Source organism: Panthera tigris, chromosome C2 (genome assembly GCF_018350195.1).
Source record: "Panthera tigris isolate Pti1 chromosome C2, P.tigris_Pti1_mat1.1, whole genome shotgun sequence".
In the NCBI taxonomy this organism is placed as follows: domain Eukaryota; kingdom Metazoa; phylum Chordata; class Mammalia; order Carnivora; family Felidae; genus Panthera; species Panthera tigris.
This window is the reverse complement of record NC_056668.1, coordinates 57563065-57588943: the sequence shown is the minus strand read 5'-3', so window position 1 is coordinate 57588943 and position 25879 is coordinate 57563065. Positions and strand designations below refer to the sequence as shown.

Here is a 25879-nt window from a genome sequence, read left to right as displayed (position 1 = left end):
CAATTTCCTTCCAAAAGTCATGCTGTTAATGACTGCGATATTCAGCCTCATAAGAGTAGTAGAACAAACAGTCCTTGCCTTTTCTGCTTATAGTCTATTTGAGAAGAACAAATTCACGAGAAAAAAAAATCAGAACCCACAGAAGAGAAATAAATGGATAATTACATTTTGGACAGGAGTTGGGAAAAATAATTAGGATGATGAGGGTTGGACAGGGTAGTACTGAACCATGAAAAACTCTTCCTGTGTCCCTTCATGACCTTAATAACAAGCCTTAAAATGATTTGTGGGTGCTTTCCTGTTTTTGTACTATAATCAGAATTTCCAATGCAGAAAAGAGGCATTGGTACTATTTGATTTAGTGATATTACCTCATCTCTGGGCTGGCCTGAGCTCCAGGTCAGACCGGTCTGTGAGGACCATACCACATGGCAGGCATTGAGCTATAGTATAGAGCTCATTCGATAAATTCTGTTAATTTTATCGATTGTTACTTCTTTATCTCCAAACTGCTTCTTATCTTCACACTTCCTCCATTTATTTTCCATCCAGTGAGTGCTGTCAAAGCAGGCTGCTTGCAAAGCTCCCCACGTCCACTTTTGTAGAGCACCAGAACAATATTTTTCCCGTCATTGCAATTGGTTGTCAGTTCTTTGTGGGTTGGCTACCACTTTATTTCTGATTATGGTGAAGACAATTGGGGTCAGCAGCTATCAGGTAGAAGGTGACAGTTTCATTTTCTGAATAGCAAGGCTTCCCACAGGCATGGAAAGCTGACATTGTTTATAATGCCAGTCCGCTTTTTGTTTAAACATAAAACATTGCAAATACTAAAGAAGAGTATATGGAAAAGATGCATTTATAGAGATGTAAAGAAACATAAGCATCTAGGTTTTAGTCATGTGCTTTTATCACTAATATTGAACTATTTGAACCTGATAGAGTCCTCTCCTTTTTTTCCTGATGTTTAGGAGAAAAATCATGGGTCTCTCCTTCTTCACAAACTTTAGAAACAAACATTCCCTCAGCACCTCTCTACACCCCCACTACCAACTTGTACTCACGGGTCCCAGATCTTGGTGTAGTACACGTCTGGGGTTTGCTGGCCAACTGTTCTTTAATTATCCAGCTCAAATATAATCTAAGAACTTTTCCAGGTCCATTTGCTCAGAATCAAACCGTTCTCCCTCTATGCTGCCATTTTTTACATTTTTACTGAAGCTGTATTTCATAGCAGGAAATATATTTGATGTCATTTTGTATCCCTGCAGGACCTAACACTCAAAACAGATTCACAGATGTTTGCAGGATTGAATTGAAATTTATACTGTAGGAAATCAGGGTGATACTTTGGAATGAAAACAGAATATTAGACTCTATTTAGAAGCTCCCGGAATAAGCCTGAAGGATTTCCCAGATGACCATACCCTTGTGCCCCAGGACATAAACTGGAAAAACGGCTACTTGTCCCTTATCTACCAACTGCATTCCCTCTAAACATAAACATCCTATGACTTCTTATTCATCATCCCATCATATACGGAAACCCTCAGTGCCCGCTGACAGATTAACCCTTTGTGTTTATTTGATGACCACTCACGCTACATCAATGTTGGATACGCTATTTGCATCTGATGCCTTTCTACTTCAGTCTACTCACCACCCTGGAATGTAACTTCTCCAAATGCTAAGAAACCACTCCATGGACACATTTAACACAGCCATTGCATGGGGTCAGGTACACAGAGAAAATCATTTTTTAAATGATAACTGAGAATCCCAATGATAACCCTTGTCATGAGGGTCCTAACAGAATTAATTAGATTTTATAAAATTCCACACAGAAGACATGACTTTTGTTTTTCAGTGACCTCGACTACAATAATCGTAGTTTATAAAATCGTTTCCAGGGCTTGGTGCAGCCTCTGAAGTGGGAGCATTTTGTAGCTTCCTGGAGTGACTGAGTTCAGTCCAGTAGGTTCCTACACTCTTTACTTTGTCTTCACCACCTGCACTCTTGAACCTTTTTCTAAATTCCACATTATAGCATGTTTTAAAAAACAATTGTCTTATTAGGACTATTATTGCTCATTTAACAAAAGGTTAAGAGATGATTATTGCCCATTTAATAAGAGATTAAATACTGGGGGTGGGGGGGTGGTATTTATGTCCTCTGCAGACCTGTCACAGTCATGACTTGAAAAGCTGTCCTAATATGAGGACACTAGATGATTTCATGTCAGGCTTGCTGAACCCCACAGCTGCCAACACTGTGGAGCACAGATGTAAACTAGAGGGGTAAATAGATTTTGACATTTAAAGAGGGAATGCACAGTAGGAATTTCATCAGCACATTTGCCAATACAATGTTCCCTTTGAAGAGAGATTTCTTCAAATCAAAAAGATCCCTCAAGTTGTCTGCATCATGGTGCATCCTTCAAAGTGACAGCATGGCTTGAGGTTCTAGAAGTTTAAGATCGCCTCGCTGTGCGACCTTAGGTGCCCTCTCTCTGTCCCTCATTTATCCTGAAGGTCCTGGCAGGATGCAAAGATAAGGTCTGCATAGTCCCCTTCATTTCTTTGAAGGAAACTGCTAGATAGAAGTTGTCTTCTCAGTTATCTGGTGATTGGTATGTAATGAGCTGCTCATTAACCATTTGAATAGCCAGTGTGAATTTAGTGACCATCAGTTTAACAGGAGTCCAATGAATAGGACTATGAGGGAAAGGGACAAAGAGAAACAGAGAAACAGATCCGTTCAATTATTTATTCTCTATTGAGGGCCTGTGTTCTAAGTACTAATTAGATGCTACGGAGTTTTGAAATGAGGGGCACAGCTTTTTGCTCTGGAGAAGCTCAGTTGACACTTGCTTAGAAAAACAGATGACCCACCCTTTAGGTAAGATAAGAACACTATAGATCAACTTACTCGCCAGCATAAATCTCTACAGTTAAGCTTTGTTAAAGTATATTATTATTGATTGCGATTAAACTTGATTATTCCCATTGATAGTGAATTTGTGATAATTACAGTGTAATTCTTGCCCACTGGTGGGAAACAGGAATAGCGCAAGCAAGGTGTAGATAGTACACTTCCATTGCTGTAACGTTTAGTATAGCCAGTTCCTGCCCTCTTGAGACCATTTCCACTTTTCAACTTTTTTCTGCGATTGTTTGTTAAGACCAATTGAATTATACTAATGATACGTGTAATGGTAGGAAGACTTGCATTTTAGAAACCAAACCTTATAAAGGGAGGAAAAAAGTGTTTTCTGATGGATGACAAAGAGACGCCGTAGCTCTCAGAAGATTTTGAGAAAGTTATTTCCGAACATTTTTTTCTTTTCATCCTGACTATTCAAAAAATATCTAGACAGTGAAAGCTGTTTGCTGTTTGCATCCGTAGTTTGCATTTTAAGGCCTCCTTGCAAGTCTATTATTTTGGGTTTGGCACATCCTCAGAGAAATCTTTGCATAGGAAGGGTCTAGTTTCCAAGATAGTCCATACAAATGTAGGTAACTTATAATATGCATTATAATTTATGCAGATACAGTATTTTATAAATTGTATCAGCCATTACATCCATGGAGATCTAGGAGTTCTGCAAAAATTTTTAAAACCTGTGTTTGATGACAATCTAAAAATTAATCATATTTTGGATCATCTAAAGAAATACCCGATTAGGTGATTCTCAAAACTGTGTTTATGGTTATCTTTATTTTATTTTATTTTTTATGTGTATTTATTTTTGAGAAAGAGTATGATTGGGGAGGGGCAGAGAGACCCATGCGCATGCACACCCACACCCACACCCACACAGAGGATCCAAGCAGGCTTTCTGACAGCACAATGCCCGATGGGAGGTTCAAACTCATGAACCATGAGATCATGACCTGAGCTGACGCTCAACCGACTGAGCCACCCAGGTACCCCTTCTGCCTATATCTTATAAGCATTAGAGTTTGTCTTTCCCGATCTAAAGAAATGCTGTGTATTCCCCAGGATGCAGCAGCAAGGGTTCTAGGAAAAAAGGTTTCTCCCTCTGTACGTGTTGTTTATAAAACAAGTATTTGTGAGAAGGGGTTTCTGCTGGATGTGGCTCCTCTCCAGGGCACCATCATACTCTTGCCTCTCTGTAATCATGGTTTGGTATATAGCTTGAAATAGAAACTAACCTTTAGGAACTAATTTTTAAATTACTGTATTCATAGACCTGGAGGCTTGCTGAGTTAGAAGGAATCTTAGTGCCCTCCCTTCCCTCCCCCGCCAGTCCCCCACCTTCCACATAATGCCTGCTTTCCTCCTGTGTGCTTCCTTCCTTATTATTACTTGTTATTCATTTTTATTTCATTAATATTTAAAGATCATTGCAGTTATTCACTGAAAAGGACAACACTTACCACCAACCATGCAAAGGTGAACTCAGACGAAATTTCTGAGGAGATATTTTGAAAGCATGGTATTTCCAGAGTCTGATTTATCTGTACTTCTATTAAATGGCTGCTTCTCCGTTCATCCTGTGTAACTATAACAAAACATAGGTGGCAAAGACATGAATATGCGATTGGTTTCTGAAATGCTTTTTTATGAGAGAAACAGGAACAGTTTTACTATAGAGACTTATCCACCCTCAGGGCACACCTATGACAAGGCAAAACCCCACTAAGGTCCTCATTGTCTAAATAGAACCACTGAGAGTCACTGAAAATTTGCAGGAAACTACTCTTAAAGAATCCAACTCACAATCTGAAATGTTCCTCTGCTTTAGCCCCAAAGTTTGTGCTTTAGGTTTCAGATCATACTTTCTTGATCAGTCAGAATGTAAAACTTTATAACCTGACCTCGAACTGTCTTTTTAAAAATCCGAATAGATGTAATTTTTTTAAGAGATGTTTTCGGTCCATGGCAAAATGGAGTGAAAAGTACAGAGAGTTCCCATTGTCCCCCAGGCGTGCACAATGTTCCCAGCTATTAGCACCCTTAACCACAGTGGTACATTTGCGACAACTGATAAAACTACATTGAGATATCATGATCACCCCCAAGTCTATAGTTTACTTACATTAGAACTCACTCTTGTTGTTGTACATTCTATGGGTTTTGATGACTGTCTAATGACAAGTATTCACCATGGTAGTGTCACACAGAATAGTTTCACTGCCCTAAAATTCCTCTGTGCTCCACCTATTCGTCCCTCCTTCCTGCCAAACTCTGACATCCACTGATCTTTTTACCGCCTTCATGTCTAGTTGTCCTTTTAGACCTTATAAACCTTCCTCCAAAGAGCGGATGATATAGAAAAATACACGAGGAAACTCTAAAGAAGCATTGTTAATGGATTTTCATTTTTAACGTAATTTGAGATAAATGTCAGTTTCATAGCCTCTCTTTGGGAAAGTGTAGACACATTTGTAACTAAACTACAGTAAGATCAAAAAACAATTGATAAATGGAAAGAACTCTATCATACTAATATCCTGAAAATATTATTGTTTCCACGTCTATACAAATCTTGTTTATATGTATATGTTTTCTCATACTTTGCAATCCTCTTAACTAATACACATTACTTAAAATGTTTTGCATGATTGTATTTTTACTTCAAATGTTTTGCACGATTCTTAAACAATTTGTAGCTAAAACTTTCAGAGACTTTATGTCATTCTGTCACTTATATACACCATCATTTGTTCTGTCATTTCCAACACATTGGATCATGTATTCTTTCAGTGTGGGATTTTAAGCTATTATAATCTATATAGCAAGGATCATCCTTATACTAATAGCTTTCCCCTGACCATTCAGCTTCTTAAGATAAATTTCCAGAAGTATAATTAATGGATCATGGGGTATGAGCACTCTCATTATTATCAACAGCCTATTTTTTTTTTAAGTGGGGTATTTCTCAGTTTGGAATGTTATGTCTACCCTTAGAACTCGGTGATATTCCAATCTCTCAGCAATAGTAGCTATCCTGTTTACTGATAATTCTTTCCTCCTCCCTTCCTAAACTGAAACCTGGCCTTCCCATTAGGGCACAACTTCCTTGTATCATTCTCAAATAGTGGTTGTTTATTTTCTTGTACCCTTATTTCTTCAAGATTAGGAGATGGGATCGCTGCTGTCCTTGTTCTTCATTACTGCTTCCAAACATTATTCCAACCCCATAATTAAAAAAAAAAAGCCTGTCCTTTATGGTGAAAACAATTTAGCTATAACACTACTTCCAAATGGATTTGTATACCACCACCAAAATTGTTTGCCAGGATTGCACATCATTACTACTATTTAATTTTATTCTTAAAATTACTATAAATGTTTTTTTTTCTGTAATTGTTGTACTTACATAAATTTATTTTAAACAGAGAGTGAACTAGGCACTAATATCTAATTTAGAACTAGGCACTAATACTAATGAAATTCACTTGATATGTTAGTTATATTTTAATGTGCCTTACCCAAATATATAAGTATTAAACTTTTGTGAAGTTCATCCAGATGCTGGGAAGTTGGCAATGCAACTACCTAACTTTTTTAATATCCCTGAAGCTGCCTATAAAAACAGACAAGGTAACTAGAGTAGCAAACGTAAAAACATACAGGCTGTATTTCTAGAGACACCAATTAACAACATATTCCCATTAACAGGTGGGGACAAATCACTGAACCACTGTGGTATCAGCAACTGAGCAGAAAGAAACAGAGGAAAATTGACTGGGCTTCTGATGCCCCTCAGAACTAGGGAATTCCCCTCCAAAAGCAACAGATAATCACTAGAAAGACATGTGGACTAATCTGAGAATAACAGCAGAAATGGAGAAAGGGGCTTGCAGGCACTAGATTACCCATGCCTTCGAGGGAAACAAGGAAAAGCTTGTCAGCACCGGGACAGAGGGTGCTTTTCAGACATATCCCTCCACTGAGAAGAATCCCCTGGGAGTAGAATCCAAATTAAACCGGACAGGTCCAATAGGAGAAAGCAAACAGGCAATTTAGATAAAAGTGAGGGATAGGAGGAGAGGAAGTATATCTCAGAAAGTACAATGGAATATTATTTCCCTTGAAAATAACAGAAGATATGGCTCTAGAGACACTGAACACCCCAGAAAAGCTAGCCTGGCCCACTCTTCCATGGAAAAAATCAGCATGCATTTACCTTAAGCGTGAGCAATAGGAAAAGGATGGGATAGAATCACAGGTAAAGATACTACAAAAAAAGAGAGAAAAGGGAACAAAAGAACATCCCCACAACAATGACAGCATATAAGACAAAGATAACTTCAAAATAAATAAAAACTATACCCTAATAATTGAAAATGAGATAAAAGAGATAAGAAAAGTGATACGAGCTGTGAAAAATTTTAGCCAGACTGGTAAATGAATCAACTGGAGAGAAGGAAGCATAGCACAGATAGGTGAGAGAATTCAGGAAAGAGCTGGAAATAACTTATTTTAGAAGTTAAGAGAAAACCACAAGAAAAACAAGGACATATTAGCCCAAAAGCTAATGCAGTGAAAGAAAGTTAAAAATTGAATAAAGGGTGAGGCGACTGGGTGGCTCAGTCAGTTAAGCATCCGGCTTCGGCTCAGGTCATGATCTCGTGGTTTGTGAGTTTGACCCCTGCGTTGGGCTCTGTGCTAACAGCTCAGAGCCTGGAGCCTGCTTCGGATTCTGTGTCTCCTCTCTCTGACCCTCCCATGCTCCTGCTCTTCTCTCTCTGTCTCTCAAATAAACATTAATTTTTTTTTTAAATTGAATAAAGGGCAATTTTAAAGTAAATTAATAAATAATACATTTTAAAATAAGAGAAAAAAGATAAGCAAAGAAGATTAAAAGCATGTATAATAGAAGACACTGAATGACATAAGCAGTAGGCAGACAAAAATACTAAAAAATTATAATTCAAGTATAATCTCTTAAAGCATAATGATTAGAAAATACATATTGAAAGATTACACTGCAAAAGTAGGAAAATAGGCTCATAATAGACATTAAGCACATTATTATAATGGTATTTTTTAAAAGTCAGTTATGGGGAAAGAAAATAGGATTATTATTAGCTTCTGACAGCAACTCTTTATGCCAGAAAATAATGTAGCACCATATTCAATATACTCAAGGAAAGAAAATGTGAGCTAGGGATTTTATATTCAGCAAAATTAGCCTTTTAACATAAAGACTACATAAAACCCGTTGATGCCACGTGTAAGAACTCAGGGAATATTGCTCCCATGAGCACTTCCTGCGGATTCTCCAATAGAATACACTTTGGACTCAAGAGGCATTTACATAAAAGCTGGGGTGACTTGAATCTATGTCTACTTTTAGCACTAAAAACAAATCATTGCTATAAGGAAGAGAGCAGTAATGCATATATATATTTTAGAACAAAGAAAAGGTAAATATCAAAAATGGGGCAAGGCTTGGATTGAGGTTCTGGTGGCTGAAAACATGTATAAGACTGAGCATATGTATTAAAACCACCATTTCAGGACCAAAGGAAAACATGCCATCGAGAAGCATTTCTTCTTGAAGAATTGCTAGAAGTTCAGTAAAAATAGCAGGAGTCTTTAGCCTTCTTGCCTGGGGATCCTTCTATCCCCTTGCCCAGCATGGCCAGTGAGAAAGTAATTTTCGCATTTTGGAGTTGGCTACAACAAACAGCAGCTTTTCTTCCAGAAGGGGCAGACTTAAGTTAGGTCTGAGCGTAAAGATCATACGCTTTGTTAGTTAACAGGCACACACCTGGTAGGAAACAGAGAAAAACTGCAGCTTGGTTAGCTTGGGTTTGCAAATTCCATTTGGGGTGGGTAGTAGCCCAGAGAGACATTTAACATGGAGATTCTGGAAATTAGGGAGTCATAGAAGAGCTGAAAGCAGTTGTCTACCCATCCTGGGCTGCCTGGGAAAATGCACAGGTGAGTGAAGAGACTTCAGAGAGCCTACTGGAAAATAAAAGCCAAAGGAGACCCCATTACTATCTGCAACTTTGAATGCACCCTGTAACCACCCCTCTGCCCCTACCCAACATTTATATGTACAGGTGGAAGCCTGGTGGGCTGGAGGAATTTGAGCACAATTTTTGTCAAATTCATTGATGGACCAACCAAAGGACTTTGTCAATGCAAGGCAACTCTGTGGAAACCAAACTAAAGGCATAAGAATTATAATAAAAACTTGAGCAGGGATATCAAGAGGAAACCGATTTTATAATTTAAATATGGATAGTTACCAAAATTTAAAAAAAACACTTAAAAAACTTCACCAGATACGGAGTCCTCCCATTATTATTATTATTACTTTAATGTATAGTTTTCAACAAAAAAGAAGACACATGAAGAAAAAAGAAAAGTGTGATCTCTATTCAGGAAAAAAAGCAGCTGGTTGAAACTGATTCTGAATAGGTAGTACATTGGATTTAACAGACATTAAAGCAGCTCTTATAAGTATGCTCGTAGGATTAAAACAAAATATGATGAAAATGAGTCAATAAATAGGGAATCTTAGTGGAAAAATAGAAAACTACCAAATGAACCAAATAATTATTCTAGAGTTGAAATGTCAATAACAAAAATGATGAAAATTTTACTTGGGATTCTCAACAGCCAATTTGAGATGGCAGAAGAAAGAATCCGTATATTTGAGAGGCACCTGGGTGCCTCAGTTGGTTAAGTGTCCGACTCCTGATCTCGGTTCGGGTCATGATCTCGCAGTTCATGGGTTTGAGCCCCACATCTGGTTCTGCGTTGACAGCATGGAGCCTGCTTGGGATTCTGTCTCCCTCTCTCTGCCCCTCCCTCACTTGCTCTCTATCTCTCTCTCAGTATAAATAAAAATAAACATAAAAAAAAAATCTGTGTATTTGAATATTGATTAATATCAGTGATCTAATCTGAAGAGCAGAGAGAAGGAGGATTGAAGGAGAAGGAGCTTCAGAGCCATAGAGGACAGTATAAAGTGTCCAATATGTATGCCGCGTGAGTCATAGAGAGATGAAAGAGAGTGGGACAGGACAAATATTTGAAGAAAAAATGGCCAAAAACCTCATATTTGACTTAAAAACTTTCCTCCAAATTATCTACACTTTCAGGAACTTTAAAACTCGAAAAAGGTAAACTCAAAGAGACACCCACCTAGGCATATTATACTCAAACCGCTGGAAGCCAGAAACAAAGAGGAAATTATGCAAGCCGCAATTGAAATCACTAAGAAAAACAAAACAAAACAAAACAAAGCTATCGCACGCAGAGACCAATAAAACAATTAATGGCTCACTTCTCACCAGAAACAAAGGAGATCAGAAGACATATTCAAAATGCTGAAAGAAAAAACAGCCCACTAAGAACGCTACATTCAGTGAAATTATCCTTCGAAATTAAAATGGAAAAAAACAAACAAACAAAAAAACACAAGATTCCTTGCAAGTAGATTGTCTTATGTGAAATTCTAAAGTAAGTTCTTTAGGCTGACAGGAAATGATACCAAACAGTAACTTCACTCCATGAGATGGAATGAAGACCATTGGAAATGGTAAGTATGTGTGTGTGTGTGTGTGTGTGTGTGTGTGTGTGTGTGTGTGTATGGAGAGAGAGAGAGAGAGAGAGAGGGAGAGAGAGAGAAAGAGAGAGCGTGAGCAGCGGAGGGGCAGAGAGAGAGGGAGACGCAGAATCCAAAGATAGACTCCAGGCTCTGAGCTGTCAGCACAAAGCCCGACCTGGGGCTCAAACTCACGAACCATGAGATGGTGACCCAAACCGAAGTCAGACACTCACCTGACCAAGCCACCCAGGCGCCCCAGAACATGAAATTTTTTAAACCATTAATTGTTGCACTGTTCTGTTGGGTTTATCTTCGACAATAATAACAAAAGGAAGAGATAATATTGGAGGAAGTTGCAAAAAGAGAGAAAGCAAGAGAGAAACATAGAAACAGACACAAGAATGACCCTGACATTGAAGTTATCCAACAAGAATATTAAAATAACTCTTTAATATATTCAAGAATAAAGAAAAAGATGAAGAAAGTAAATGAAAAGATGGGCAATCTCATCAAAGAATTAAAAATCTACTCAAAACAATAACTAAAATATAGTATCAGAAATTAAGAACTAATTTGATTGGGTTGAAAACTTACTGGACATCACAAAAAATAAGATTTGTGAAATGCAATATAGGTCAATAGAAAATTTCTAAGCTGCAGAAAGGAAAAACAGAATAAATAGGAAAAAAGCATTAGAGATATATAAAAATATAAACTTGGGCACAGTTTTTTAATACTAGAAACCTAGCATCACAAATTTAAATGATAGTAAAAATCCATGCAAGTGTTAGAAGTAACATGAGTGAATTTGTATGTAATATGAGAATGGGGAAACTTTTTCCATAAAAGTAAGAATTAAGCTGATTTGGAAACAATATCACAAGCAAGGAAAGATAGTTGACAAACTCGGAAAATATTTGCAACTTACATCACAAAGGATTAAATAGATTTTATATATGGGACTCTCGTAACAAAAATAAGGATAATAATGGGCTGGAATTCATCAATATGTTTAAATTCATATGAATTCGTAATACTTAACACAGAATACTTCTTGGTCACCTTGTAAGAATCCTAGTGAACCAACTCATTTTTAAATCTGATAAATAAAAGGAAAGAATCAAGTATCCTGCATTTCTGATACAATCTGTACATCCAATAAACAGCTGATTTGTGAGAGGAAATTTCTCTATAAGAAGACTTCATCCAAAAAATGAAAGAAGGATAGGATTAGAGCATCACTATTTATCAACCCATAATGAATTAATGGATCTAGGCAATACTTACCAGAGGCTGTTAACATCACACAACTAGACATTATGTGCCTCTGATGTAACTGTGCAACACCATCTATAAAGTTTTTGTGCCAAAAACAAAAAATAAAAACACAAATAGTGTGATCAAATCTCTATACCTAACTAGTGAAAGAGGGACATGGAGATACCATGGGACATAAGAGTAAAATCCAGGCTGTGGGTAATTTTACAGGATAAAGAGTCAAATTTACTTAACAAATATATTGGAAAAGAAAAATAATAAATATAAAATAATCTTCAGATTAAAAGACATTTTTCAAATGATTCCCAATACTTTATGTGATTTATGTGAATCCTAATTTAAACAACCAAAATGTAAAAATAACAACTATGAGGCCAACTGGATATTTAATGGTCTTAAGAACTTACTAGTTATTTTTAATTCTGGTAGTGGTATCATGGCTTTATTTTATATATATGTGTATATATATTACAACATATATATCTTTTAAAGACTCATTCTAAAATAAGATTTTGGGGCACCTGGGTGGCTCAGTTGGTTGAGCATCTGACTCTTGATTCTGGCTCAGGTCATGATCTCACGGTTCTTAGGTTCAAGCCCCACGTCAGGCTCTGCACTGAAAGCATGGAGCCTGCTTGGAATTCTCTTTCTCCCTCTTTCTGTGCCCCTCCCTCTCTCTCCCTCTCTCAAAATAAATAAATAAACATTAAAAAAAAATACTATACCTTGGATTTTCCTTAATCTGGGAGGTGGCAGTTGCTAAGGGTTTAAATGAAACAAGATTGTCTGTGAGTTAATAATTGTTGAAGTTGCATGTTCAGTACATGGGAACTCATTATACTATTCTATATAATTTTGCATGTTTGAAATTTTCCACAATTAGAAGTTTTAAAATTTTTTGATGAATCATCTGAAATCATCATGAGTACTGCCAGCTACATATAACACACTTTGAGAAAAACTAAATAATCCCTCTTTCCCCAAATTCACTGCTATTATCCTCTAATTCAGGAAATGTAAAACTGTGTCCTGTGGGCTGAATCTGGTGGCTGTTTTTGTAAATAAAGTTCTACTAGAACACGGCCAGGCCCATTTACTCACGTATTGTCTATAGGTGCTGTCATGCTATGGCAGAGTTGAACAATTCTGACTGGGCTATAGGGACAAAGCCTACAATATTTACTATCTGGTCCTTCAAGCTTGTCAACGCCCACTCAAATGTCCCAATCATCATCCATTATTCCTTGAAGATGCTGGTATCTGGATTGCAACACCCTTAGCCAGCCTAACCCCTTATATAATCCTGAGTGGTTTCAGTTACAGTGCCGTTGTCCTATCCGTTACCTGGTCTCTCAGTCCTGCCACTGCTACCTCCGCTGTCCCTACTCCACTTATGCCATCCACTCCCCTGATCACATCTGGACCTTTTCTGCCATACATATTTGCTCCACCTACAAACTCACTAAGTCAAACTTGCAAACACCCTGCTAGTCGTTTTGTGCAACTAACTTCATCTCAACTGTTCTCTCTCCTCATTGAGTCTTTTAATGAATTGATCTCTACTTTCTCCCAGTCCATCAGCTTTATTTCATTTCCCTCATTATTGAGCTAAAATTCTATAGCCCATAATTTCAGCAATATTCTTGCTAATATCCCAAATCCCTTGGTTCGTCTCCCTTCCCCACTAATATACAAGAAATCCAACAATAGTGAATTACTACTATCTACTTTTTTTTAATGTTTACTTATTTATTTATTTAAAATTTTTTTAACGTTAACGTTTACTTGTTTTTGAGACAGAGAGAGACAGAGTGGGGGAGGGGCAGAGAGAGAGAGGGAGACACAGAATCGGAAGCAGGCTCCAGGCTCTGAGCTGTCAGCCCCGAGCCCGACACGGGGGTTCAAACTCATGAACCACAAGGTCATGACCTGAGCCGAAGTCAGCCGCTTAACCGACTGAGCCACCCAGGCACCCCAGTTACTCATTTATTTTAACAGAGAGAGATAGAGTGCTCACACAAGCAGGGGAGGGGCAGAGAGAGACAGAGAGAGAGAGAGAGAGAGAGAGAGAGAGAGAATCCTAAATAGGCTCCATGCTGTTACGACTCAAGGGCTCAAACCCATGAACTGCAAGATCATGACCTGAGCTGAAATCAAGAGTCAGATGCTTAACCAACTGAGCCACCCAGAAACCCCTCTCCAATGATCTACTGTTGAATGCCCAGACCCAAGCAGCCAAACACTTGTCTTCACTACAATTTGTTACCATATTCAACTGGATGTTCAACCCTGACCAAAACTCCAAATACATTTACCTTGTGAACTCATTTTCCCTCTGTTCATAGATGGTATTTCAAACTCTCTCCAATCTCTTTCTGAAGCCTCCTCCCTCTCTCTACCTGAAGGTGGCTTTGTTTCCTATTTTAGAGAAAATAGATGAGGGCAACGCCCTCCTCAAATGCACTTATCCCAATTTCCTTCCCTGCTGTTACATTTTTTTTAATTTTTTTTAACGTTTTATTTATTTTTGAGACAGAGAGAGACAGAGCATGAATGGGGGAGGGTCAGCGAGAGGGAGACACAGAATCTGAAACAGGCTCCAGGCTCTGAGCGGTCAGCACAGAGCCCGACGCGGGGCTCGAACTCACGGACCGTGAGATCATGACCTGAGCCGAAGTCGGACGCTTAACCGACTGAGCCACCCAGGCGCCCCTTTGCTGTTACAGTTTTTAAAACCGGTCCCTTTTTCCAATTTCTGGGTAGCTGTAGTACTGCTATTATAAATCCCACTGCCCCTATATTCTCCAAAACCTTAGTTTACTTATTGTACTTTCTCTATGGTGTATTTAACTACTCTCTTTCAACTTTGACTGGGCTTTGAAGCTTAGTCAAGCATCTTGCATTAATTAAAACCACCACCACTAACGCCACAACGCCAATGACAACCCTCATTTAGGCACGTATGTCCTTCTTCTGGTCACTAACAAACTTCTTACAAGTTGTGTCAACATTTGTTGTCTCCGCCTCTTTGCCTCCTACTCACTCCTCTGCTCCCCACAGCCCGACTTCCATCTTTCTTCCATGCCACAAAAACAGCTTCTGTTAAGGTGATCAATACCATCCTGTTCCTAAATACAATCCAATAACCACGCTGTCCTCTCAGAAACATCAGAATTGACAGCCTCTCCTTTCATGAAATGTTACTATTCTCAGTTTTTGTGAGCCAACTCCTCTCCTGATTTTACTGCTGCCTCTTCAGCCATTCTTCTGGAACCTTTAAAGATGTATCTTTCTCCGTCTCTCACTGTGGACTCTGCTGAAGGGCCACATTGCTTTTCTCCCTCGAATTTCTCTGCCTAAATGATTTCTTTCATTCCCCAAACTTCAGTTAGCACACACTCATATGCCTCACCAATTTGTATCTTCAACTTAAACCTCTCTTCTAGAACAGGAATTCTATCTATCTATCTATCTATCTATCTATCTATCATCTATCATCTATTTCCTCGAGATTTCCTGAATGTGTCAACTTCATGTCCAACTCAACATGTACAAAATCAGACTCAAAGCAATCTCTGCACAATCTGATTGTCTTCTAGTTTTTCCTAACACAGTGACTAATTCCCCCATTTTTTCTGTTCCACATACTTGAAACAAAAAGCATCTCCTGACAATGCTTTTTAGTCCTCATTCCACATGTACAATCCAACACCAAATCCTGTGGGGTGAATATCCTAAACTTACTTCTTTTTTTCTAAATGTGTTTTTAAAAAAAATGTTTACTTATTTTGAGAGAGAGAGAGCAAGGGGGGCAGGGACAGAGAGGGAGGGAGAGAGAGAGTCCCAAGCAGGCTCCACACTATCAGCACAGAGTCCCACACTGGGCTCAACCTCATGAACTGGGCTCAACGATATCTGAACTGAGCAGATATCGAGCAAGAATTGGACACTTAACTGACTGAGCCATCCAGGTGCCCCTCCCAAATATACTTCTAATTTGAACATTCCTCCCCATGTACCTCACTGCCACTCTACTCAATTACTAGCATCTCTCGCTTAGATTTCTGCCCTGTCTTTTAACTGCTCTACATTATCCTCTGTATCTTTTTTCAATAAATTCTCTATACGTTTGCCACAATTAAAAAAACAAAATCAGGGGCGCCTGGGTGGCTCGGTCGGTTAAGCGGCCGACTTCGGCTCAGGTCACGATCTCACGGTCCGTGAGTTCGAGCCCCGCGTCGGGCTCTGTGCTGACAGCTCAGAGCCTGGAGCCTGTTTCAGATTCTGTGTCTCCCTCTCTCTGACCCTTCCCCGTTCATACTCTGTCTCTGTCTCAAAAATAAATAAACGTTAAAAAAAAAATTAAAAAAAAAAATCAAAACCACCATCTATCAGTTAGTTTCCACAGCTCTTAGGATAAAGATAAAACCTGACTGGACCTCTCAATCTCTCTAGCCTCATCTTCAACTGCTTCCCTTTCAATCCCTATGCTCAAGACATAATACCTTTTAAACCCCCCCACAATTGCACTATCTCCTTACCAATAGAGTCTTTATACATCCCATTTTCTGTAAAGCTGTGTTCCCCACATTGACCTGGTTAACTATGGCTCAAGCATCACTTCCCCAGGAAACCCTTCTTGATTTTCCTATTATATCCTCTCAAAACACTACTTTCTTACTACAAGAACACGTCTCACTGTTGCAGTTTGACATTTTTTGGCTTATTTGGCTATTTTTTTGTCTCTTCCCATTGAACTTCATGATTCCTGATGACAGTCATGTCTGTATTGTATTCCTGGTGCCTAGCACCTTAAGTACACAAAATATTTGTTGGATAAAGATTGAATACAAGAATTTAAGAAGAGTCAGCATTCAAGTTCAAGAACAAACTATGCTATAAAAACAGACACATAGGGGCACCTGGGTGGCTCAGTCGGTTAAGCGTCCGACTCTTGGTTTCGGCACAGGTCATGATCTCAGAGTTTTGTGAGTTTAAGCCCTCCGGTCCAGCTTTGTGCTCACAGCATGGAGCCTGCTTGGGATTCTCTCTCCCTCTCTCCCCGCCCCTCCCCTACTTGTGCTTTCTCTCTCAGAATAAATAAGCAAATTTCAAAGAAACTTTAAGACGGACACATAGGGGTGCCTGGGTGGCTCAGTCGGTTGAGCGTCCGACTTCAGCTCAGGTCACGATCTCTCAGTCCGTGAGTTCGAGCCCCGCATCGGGCTCTGGGCTAATGGCTCGGAGCCTGGAGCCTGCTTCTGATTCTGTGTCTCCCTCTCTGCCCCTCCCCCGTTCATGCTCTGTCTCTCTCTGTCTCAAAAATAAATAAACGTTAAAAAAAAAATTAAAAAAAAAAAAGACGGACACATAGATCAATGAAACAGAGACCCTAAAATTAAACTCACATATATGATCAATTAACTTATAATAATATTATTATGAAAAGATCCAAGAATACACAATGGGGAAAGGACAGTCTCCTTAATAAGTGATATTGGGAAAGCTGGATAGCTGCAGATAGAAGAAAGAAACTGGACACCTGTCTTAAACCATACATAAAGATCAAATCAAATGGACTAATTACTTGAACATAAGACCCCAAACCATAACACTCCTAGAAGAAGACATAGGGGCAATGGTTTTTTTGGCCTTGGCAATGATTTTTTAGATTTGACACCAAAAGCAAAGGCAAAAAAAGCAAAAATAAACAATGGGAGTGCATCAACCTAAAAAGCTTCTTAACAGAAAAGAAAAATATCAATAAAATGAAAAGGCAATGTATGGAATGGGAGAAAATATTTATAAATCACGTTATCTGATAAGGGATTAATATCTAAAATATAAAAAAAAAACTCACACAACTCAACAACAACTAAACAAATAACCCAATTTAAAAATGGCCAGAGAAATTGAATAGACATTTTTCCAAATAAGATATCCAAGTGTCCCAAAGGCAAGGAAAAATTGCCCAACATCACTAAGCATCAGGGAAATGCCAGTAAAAACCACAATAAGATACCATCTCACACCTGTTAAAATGGCTATTACCAAAAAGATAGCAAGTATCAGAAAGGATATGCAGAAAAGGGAGCACTTGTACATTGTTGGCGGAAATGTAAAATTGGTGCAGCCACTCTGGAAAACAGTATGGAGGCTCCTCAGAACACTAAAAATAGAACTACCCTATGATCCAGCATTTCCACTTCTGGGTATATTTCTAAAAGGAATAAAATCATTATCTTAAAAAGATATACACATCTGCATGTTCATTGCAGCACTATTTTCAATAGCTAACACATAGAAACAGCCCAAGTGCGTCCTGATGGTTGAATGGATTAAGAAAATATTCTAATGTACAAGGAAATATCATTCATACGTAAAAAAAAAAAAAAAAAAAAAAAAAAAAAAGAAGGAAATCCTGCCATCTGTGACAACATGGATGGACGTTGAGGGCATTATACTATGTGGACAAAGAAAGACAACTACTGTATGATTTCATTTATAAGTGGAATCTTCAAAAACAGAACAAAATGAACTTATAGATACAGAGGACAGATTGGTGGTTGCTAAAGGCAGGGAGTGGGGGTGAAATAGGTGAAGGTGGTCAAAAGGTACAAACTTCCAGTTATAAGATAAATAAATTCTGGGGGTATAATGTACAGCATGGTGACTACAGTTAATAATAATGTACCATATGTTTGAAAGTTGCTAAGAGAGTGAATCTTAAAAGTTCTCATCACGGGAAAAATACATTCAACTGTGTGAGGTGATGGATATTAACTACACTTATTGTGATGATCGTTTCACTATACACATATACAGATAGCTACATAGATCGATCTATCTATATATCAAATCATCATGCCGGGGCACCTGGGTGGCTCAGTCGGTTGAGCGCCTGACTTCCTTTCAGGTCCTGATCTCGCGGTTTGTGGGTTCAAGCCCCGCGTCAGGCTCTGTGCTGACAGCTCAGAACCTGGAGCCTGCTTCAGATTCTGTGTCTCCCCCTCTCTCTGTCCCTCCCATGCTCATGCTCTGTCTCTCAATAATAAATAAACGTTAAAAATTTTTTTTAAATCATCATGTCATACACCTGAAACCAATACAATGTCTTATGTCAATTATAGTTCAGTAAAACTGGAAAAAAAATATCAGAGAACAAATTATGGACAAGGTAGTTAGACTCAGAGTATCAAGATTATATTATCAAGATATTATATTCTTTTACTGACAACAGAATAGAATATTTCTCTTATTAGATGCTATGTATTTCTTTTCTCACTCCTCCTCCTCCTTCTATTACCACTACTTCTTCTCCTCCTACTGTTTTCAGTCACAACATCAACAGCCCTCTAAGGCTTTTGTAGTGATCTGGAAAATTAAAATCATGTTGCACTTTGATAACAGAGCCCAGCAACTTCAGATTTTAAAACACATCAAGCTCATACAATCTCAGGCACTGCGGGTCCAGCTGCATTCAAACTAGGAAACCTGGATTACTACAACCCAGGGCTTAACTCAGAAAACTGCATTTCTTGGGGTAAGTTGAAAGCTCACTTTGAAGAAAACCCTGTCAAGTGAAAGTGAAAAAGAAGCAAATGCTGAACGGTTTATTACATTTCTATACTTGTCCACAGCCTCAGAGCACTAACTCACACCAAGGAACAAAATCTTTTGACAAGAGAACAGAATCCCTTCTCAGCAACCCCCACCCCCCGCCCCCGCCCCAGGAACATAGGGACAGAATTTAGGCATATACTGTTTTGTGAACAGACAGGGCTCAGAATGGCTCAGAGCACAACGGAAAGGAAACAAGAGGTCCCAACTGCCTGTGGTCCCTCAGATTTTCATATTTAGATTCTTACACACCACTTCAATTCACCTTTGTTCACAAGCTTCGTAAGTGTTTTCACGTCGCGTATGCTTTGCTTACCCAACTAGCTTGCAAACATCTCACAGGGATGTACGAGGGAAATGGCACAAATGGGAGAAGAAGTGAGTGAAGATCAAAGGAATAAAGGGGGAAAAGGTGTGTCATTGGGTGGGGACTTGATAGGGCTTTCGAAAGGCAACTGCTTCATCTGAGTTAAGTGTCTGCCCCTTTGCACTCTACCAGGCTTACATTTTTGGTCACTCTGTAATGAAGGATGGTTTTTCCTGTTCTGTTTTGCTCTTTTGTATGTTGCCCGCTTTGTACTCAATACACAGTAGCAGAACTATTTCTCTAACATTGAGGCCATTTTTCTTTTTCATCTGGTCCAGCTGACCAACAGCAAAGTTATCATCTGGGATATTTCCAACCACAAAGCATGTAGACATGGCTTCTGCCTCTCCTGAGAGTTGCAGTTTTTAGTAGCTACAAACTTAGTTTCTTTGAATTGCCCTTTATTTCAAGGAACACACTTTCCTTGAAGGCAACACCACTCTCCTTTCTGGATAACATACTACCTCTTCTCCAGTGCTGTCCTCATGTTGAGGACATGTCCCCATATGACTTACTTCCTATAGGGTACATCAATCCATTGAGAATCAAGCCAATTCTCAATGGAGTAGACATTAGACCCACAGAGATGCAATAGTACAGTTCACAGATTTAGGGAAAAGGTACAAAATCTTAATCTAAAGCCAAGGTCAATGTGTACTTGGGCTAATATATGTTCAATGTTCGGCTGGGTTCCAAATTAGACAAATGCAAGAAGAGAGGGAGTAGGACCCATTATAAATAAGAACTGATAAATAGAGTTCACTCATTATCATTATTACTCTTCTTAATGAAAACTACCCTTTACCAAACTCTTCCAGTCTGGCAGGAAGTATGCTAAGTGATTTACAGATGACCCCATTTTATCATCAAAATAATGGTACCTGTGAAGGAGGTACTATAACCATTCATGTTTCTCCTACAATAGAACAAAAGCTTAGAGACTTGAATAACTTGACAAAGATGATACTTCTTTTTTTTTTTTTAATTTTTTTTTAATGTTTATTTATTTTTGAGACAGAGAGAGACAGAACATGAACAGGGGAGGGTCAGAGAGAGGGAGACACAGAATCTGAAACAGGCTCCAGGCTCTGAGCTGTCAGCACAGAGCCCGACGCGGGGCTCGAACTCACTGACCGTGAGATCATGACCTGAGCCGAAGTCGGACGCTTAACCGACCGAGCCACCCAGGCGCCCCAAGATGATACTTCTAATAAATGACAGAGCCAGCATTCAAATCCAGGCTACCTGACTTCAAGGTATGGGCAGGTAGGCACTGTTCTACACAGGTCTCCTTGTTTCTCTTCATTCAACTCCACCCCACCCCGTCCCCAATTGAACTCAAGTATTTCTTTTTTCCTGGACAACAGCACTGGGAACAGGGCATTGTAAAGTAGTGGCAGAGGAGCTCCGCGTCTACAGGTGGACTGAATACCACCTTATCTCCTGATAAGGAAGAAGAGGAAGTGATGGGGGTAATAAATCCCTCCCTGCTGCCCGTCCTGGGCAGTTCCATGCCTCTTTTAGACAGCCTTCAGGAGTTAATTTTTGTTGCTTTTTGCTTATATTATCAGGCCACTTTGCCCCTGAGTTAAAAACACTTCATTTCCAGCGCATGTTCCATTTGTTGGCTTTCATTTTCATTCTTTTCCATTAGTATAAATGGAAATCATTTACTATAGGACCAACTAATTTAGGGGTAGGCAATATTATCATCATTTTCCAGATGGGTTCAGAGAATGGACATGACGGTCCCCAGGTGAAATTTATTTCTGGCCAGAAAGGAGCTAGAACTTAAGCTTAGAATTCCTGCCTCCAAACGCAGCCCCCTAAAGCAAGTATGTGTGAATGCTACATGTGCAGCAGCCGCCTTTGTGCCTTTACCTGCCCTGTACTAAATATATCATATATCCAAAGCACCTTGCATAGTTTCCCCCACAAACCTCCTCTGCTCCCTTTCCCTTCAGTGAGTGGCAACCTCCCCCACAGATGTCACCCTAAATTTTTCTCTCTCCCTCATACTGCCCTCACTTTTATGCCCAAAGCACATAATTTGTTGTTTCTATGTCTACCCAAACTACCACTCTGTCTCCTCTGGGCCACGAGGACGGTCTCCTAGTTCACTCCCACCTTTCCCTTCTGGCCCACCTTCACCCCATTCTTATACTGAAGCCAGCAAAATCTTTTATGACCCAAGTATAGCCAGGCTATAAATGTCAGGCCATCCTTTTGTGGTGAATACTTCAATGTCTTCCTATGGCTCTTAGATAAAAATCAAACCCTTGAAACATTGCTGACAAGATCTGACACGATCCGGTCCTTGCCATATCTCCCACCTCATCTCTTAACCTCTGCACTGCAGTCCTGCTGGCATTTTCCCATTTCTTTAAACACTATAAAGTCCCTTACACAAGCTGTAAGGGATCACTCAAAAACCTCCACATCCTAAATGGTATTAATGTCCACTCCTTCCTCAGACTTCAGAGCTCAGGTGTTGCTTTCTGAGGGTCAGTTTCCCTGCCGCGATTACGTGCTCTTTCACAAGACCATTGTAGTCCTTATCACTTATCACTGTTGCAATTTTACTTTTGTTTGTGGAATTATTTGGTTAATTCCGGTCTTCCTTTCTAAGCAATACCTCTTTCTGCTCAACTTCTGTGAACTTAGCACCACGTTTAGCATGTGGTTGGCTCAGAATACATACCTGTTGAATGAATGAGAGCTGAGTGAAAGCATGGGATTCTTTCCCTCTACCAGTTATGCTTACCATTTGTCTGAATGAGCAGGTTGTAGATTTTAGTCCGAACACCCTCTGGAAACAGAGTAAAGCTACACTCATACTTCCCGGAGAATGAAGAGGACACGTTCTTTAAGTGCAGGGTCCATTTTGACACATTTCTGGGAGTTTTTGTGAAAGTCACCAGTGATTCACAGGGACTGTCATTGGCACAGTGCAAGCCATATTGGGGATGATAAAGAGCAATCAGGTCCAACTTGTCAGTGACCTTGGACCATTGCATCTGTACCAACAAGTCTTTCTTCCATGTTTGGCAGGTCAAGTTGACATCAGAGCCAGGGAAAGCATAGATGTCTTCTTCATTGGATGCTTTTCCCCATACTCCTGAAAAGGGAACATGAGCCATCAGTTTACGTGATTCATGTGGAATGACTCTTATTTAAAAAGCTTGGTCACTTCGGTGAGGTGAGCAACTGAGGAATTTTTTTCTCTGGTTGCCTTAGGTAGAGGAGAGAGCTTGTGCGTGACCCTGACAGTAAACCAGAGACTCAATGCAAATGAGGAGGCATTTGATTAAAGACGCTAGGGGAATATTGATCTCTTTGTCTGTTGGTCTGTCCAAAGAATAATTTAAGTTCTCTACCTGCGAATAAAATTAAGCCTATTTAGAACCTGAAGCCCACCAGCAAACATTATGACAGCTATCTTTGCAATGACTCTAATGGGCTGGTTTTGTTTTGGTTTGGTTTGGTTTGGTTTGATGAATCAACAGCTGCATATAACACACAAATAATATTTTCTGAAACTGAAAACATAACTGATACGTGTGTAGCTGTTTTAAAAATGTATGTTCTCCAGGGGCGCCTGGGTGGCTCAGTCGGTTAAGCGTCCGACTTCGGCTCAGGTCATGATCTCACGGTCCGTGAGATCCCCGCGTCTCGAGCCCCGTCTCGAGCCCCGCGTCGGGCTCTCTGCTGACAGCTCAGAGCCTGGAGCCTGTTTCCGATTCTGTGTCTCCCTCTCTCTCTGACCCTCCCCCATTCATGCTCTGTCTCTCTCTGTCTCAAAGATAAATAAACATTTTAAAAAAATAAAAAATAAATAAAAATGTATGTTCTCAAGAGGCTTTTAAGTAGACTATTTAATCCTTCTCACATACCAAAGAATGATGTTGTTAACCCTCTACCAAAGACGAAACTGAGGCACAAGATGAGTAAGTGCTTTGTTTAAAGTCACACCTCACAGTAAAAGACCCTGAATTTGGTTGCCTAGAGTCTGTGCTCTTTCTGTAACCTTCATAACCTCCAAACTGCCTCCCAAATTGGTTGAGAAGACTAAGAAATTTGACTTTCAATATATGAAGATCAAAAGGACCTTTATTTTCATGCAGTTGGGGCTCCTGAGGGGAGAAAGAAAATACCTCAGGGTGTCCACTAAAGATAAACTATGGTCAGGATCATCAATAATCAACACTTTGAAATACTAGACATAAAAGAAGAAGATTCTCTCCCATCAGCTCTCTGACCACATGGTATAAGGCACTTAAAATATGTTAAGCATTGAGCCTTTGACATGCCTTCAATAGTGGAGGCCTCCGTTTTAGCGTTAATGGAACACTGTTACAGGAATGATATACTATTATGACAGGTCCCACTGAAGCTCACAAAGGAAAAAGATAAAAAGATGACAAGCAACGGAGAAGAAACAAGGCTCTCTAAGGTACTTGACAAATGGGAATTATTACACTTTTATGGATTCACAAGTTTGGGTAGGAAAGAGGTTAGTACAGTTTAATGTCGTTCCCTGTAAGCTCTCTTTTGCCTGATAATACGACTCTGATCCTATCCACAGCACTGTATTCCAAAGTCTCCTTTGATTTAGAAATTCTTCTTAGGATCTTCGTTGCTGTATCTGTAAAGCACAGTTAATTCTTAAGACACTCAAGCTCACTATAATACTCCCATGCTATGGAATGCAGAACTAATCTTTCCTCGTGTTTGTTTTTTTTGTTTTTTTGTTTTTTTTTTAAATAGGCCCTGAAGACACGGGTTCCCACTGTCATAAGGACTCTCCTTTGTCTTCTGGGTCCTTACCTACACATGCCGCATTAAAATTCAACATATGTTCAACTCCCAAAGACGTTAGCTATTTGGAGGAGTAATGCTTGTTCCATACAAAAGAAACAGGATCCTTGAGAGAGAGAGAAAGATGAGCGAGGATCTCAGAGCACTGATGGCTTTGTGATTTTTTTTAGTATTCTGGAGTTGTTCTCACTACCATTTGGAGAGCATTTCATTTCCGAGAAGCACAATTTCCCAGTTACTCCAGAGGTCCTCTTCGGAAGGAAATGGGTGAAAATGTCTCAGAGCAGTGACACAAACTACTCATTCCCTTCTCGTTTTTAGTGTTCGTTAGTAATCATTTCTGGACTCTTAACATCTCTGCGAAAGCTGCCACTTAAATATGTAACTGAAAACCTTAGCAACGATCTGCCTTCAGTGATCAATGTCAGCCGCAGTCGCACGCATTTTAAATGAACAGAGGCCCCACTCACCCCGAAAGCAGCCGATCTGACAAGAAAGGACAAGTGGAAGCCTTACCCCTGACAAAATGTATCTGGATGATGGAACAGACAGCACAATATGTCCATTTTTTCTCCATCGTCTCCTGAAGGCCTCACGCCAGCATCTCCACTATCACAGAAGTCAATTGATGCCTTGAAGCAAACTCCAGCTACCCTGTTTGTGCAGAAAAACCCCAAACCTGCTGCACGCCTGGGTCTGTTTATCACTTGGCAAGACCCCAGGAAATGAAACGTAGACAGGAAAGTAATGTGGTTCAGAGCTAAGTATAACCTTCAACAGAACAATGTTGAAATTGTTCTCTAAAATTTTGTGTATCACCTTTGTTAAAAGACTTCTCAGGATCCAAAGATTCTCTCCTTCAGGATCTCTGTGTCAGTCAAGCTGCTTCTAAAATCCAAACAAAGGAAATCATGCAGAGCGACTCATAATGTGCTTTTTATACATTTCTTTTCAAGAGCACAAAGTCATTTAACAAATGTGAGCTTAGTGTCTTTCATATCCATTTTTCTGCTCAATTTTAAATTGTCACCCCTATTTCAGGAAAACCTTCATTTTCTGGGGTGGGGGGGGGGTGGAGAGGAAGGAGGGTTCCTTTTCTACCCCCATCTGGGCGAGGCTGGAGGTCAGGCAGAGAAGCTTCCCACCCAGCTGGCTGGAGGGCGTTTTTTGCTGAGAGCAGAAGAACTTGCCCGTGCCTCAGCCAAAAACCAGAAAGAGCAAGGCGGAAACAATCTGAATCCAATGGCAAAGAATC

The 25879-nt window shown here is 39.6% G+C and overlaps 1 protein-coding gene across 4 annotated transcripts in view; it reads right to left on the bottom strand.

The window, feature by feature from the left end:
• The window catches only part of CD96 (CD96 molecule), a 95549-nt gene extending 70072 nt beyond the window's left edge, over window positions 1-25477 (bottom strand). For 2 of the 4 annotated variants that reach the window (XM_042957253.1, XM_042957252.1), the window contains exons 1-3: window positions 25141-25474; window positions 22571-22924; window positions 4402-4526 (exon numbers count right to left, since the gene is read on the bottom strand). In XM_042957253.1, the coding sequence (XP_042813187.1) occupies window positions 4402-4526; window positions 22571-22924; window positions 25141-25201 (540 nt within the window). In that variant the 5' untranslated portion in view covers window positions 25202-25474. Of the gene's footprint in view, window positions 1-4401; window positions 4527-22570; window positions 22925-25140 lie in introns of all 4 variants that reach the window. The other 2 variants (XM_042957254.1, XM_042957251.1) reach the window with 2 other exon arrangements.
• Between the last annotated feature and the right edge of the window lie 402 nt (window positions 25478-25879).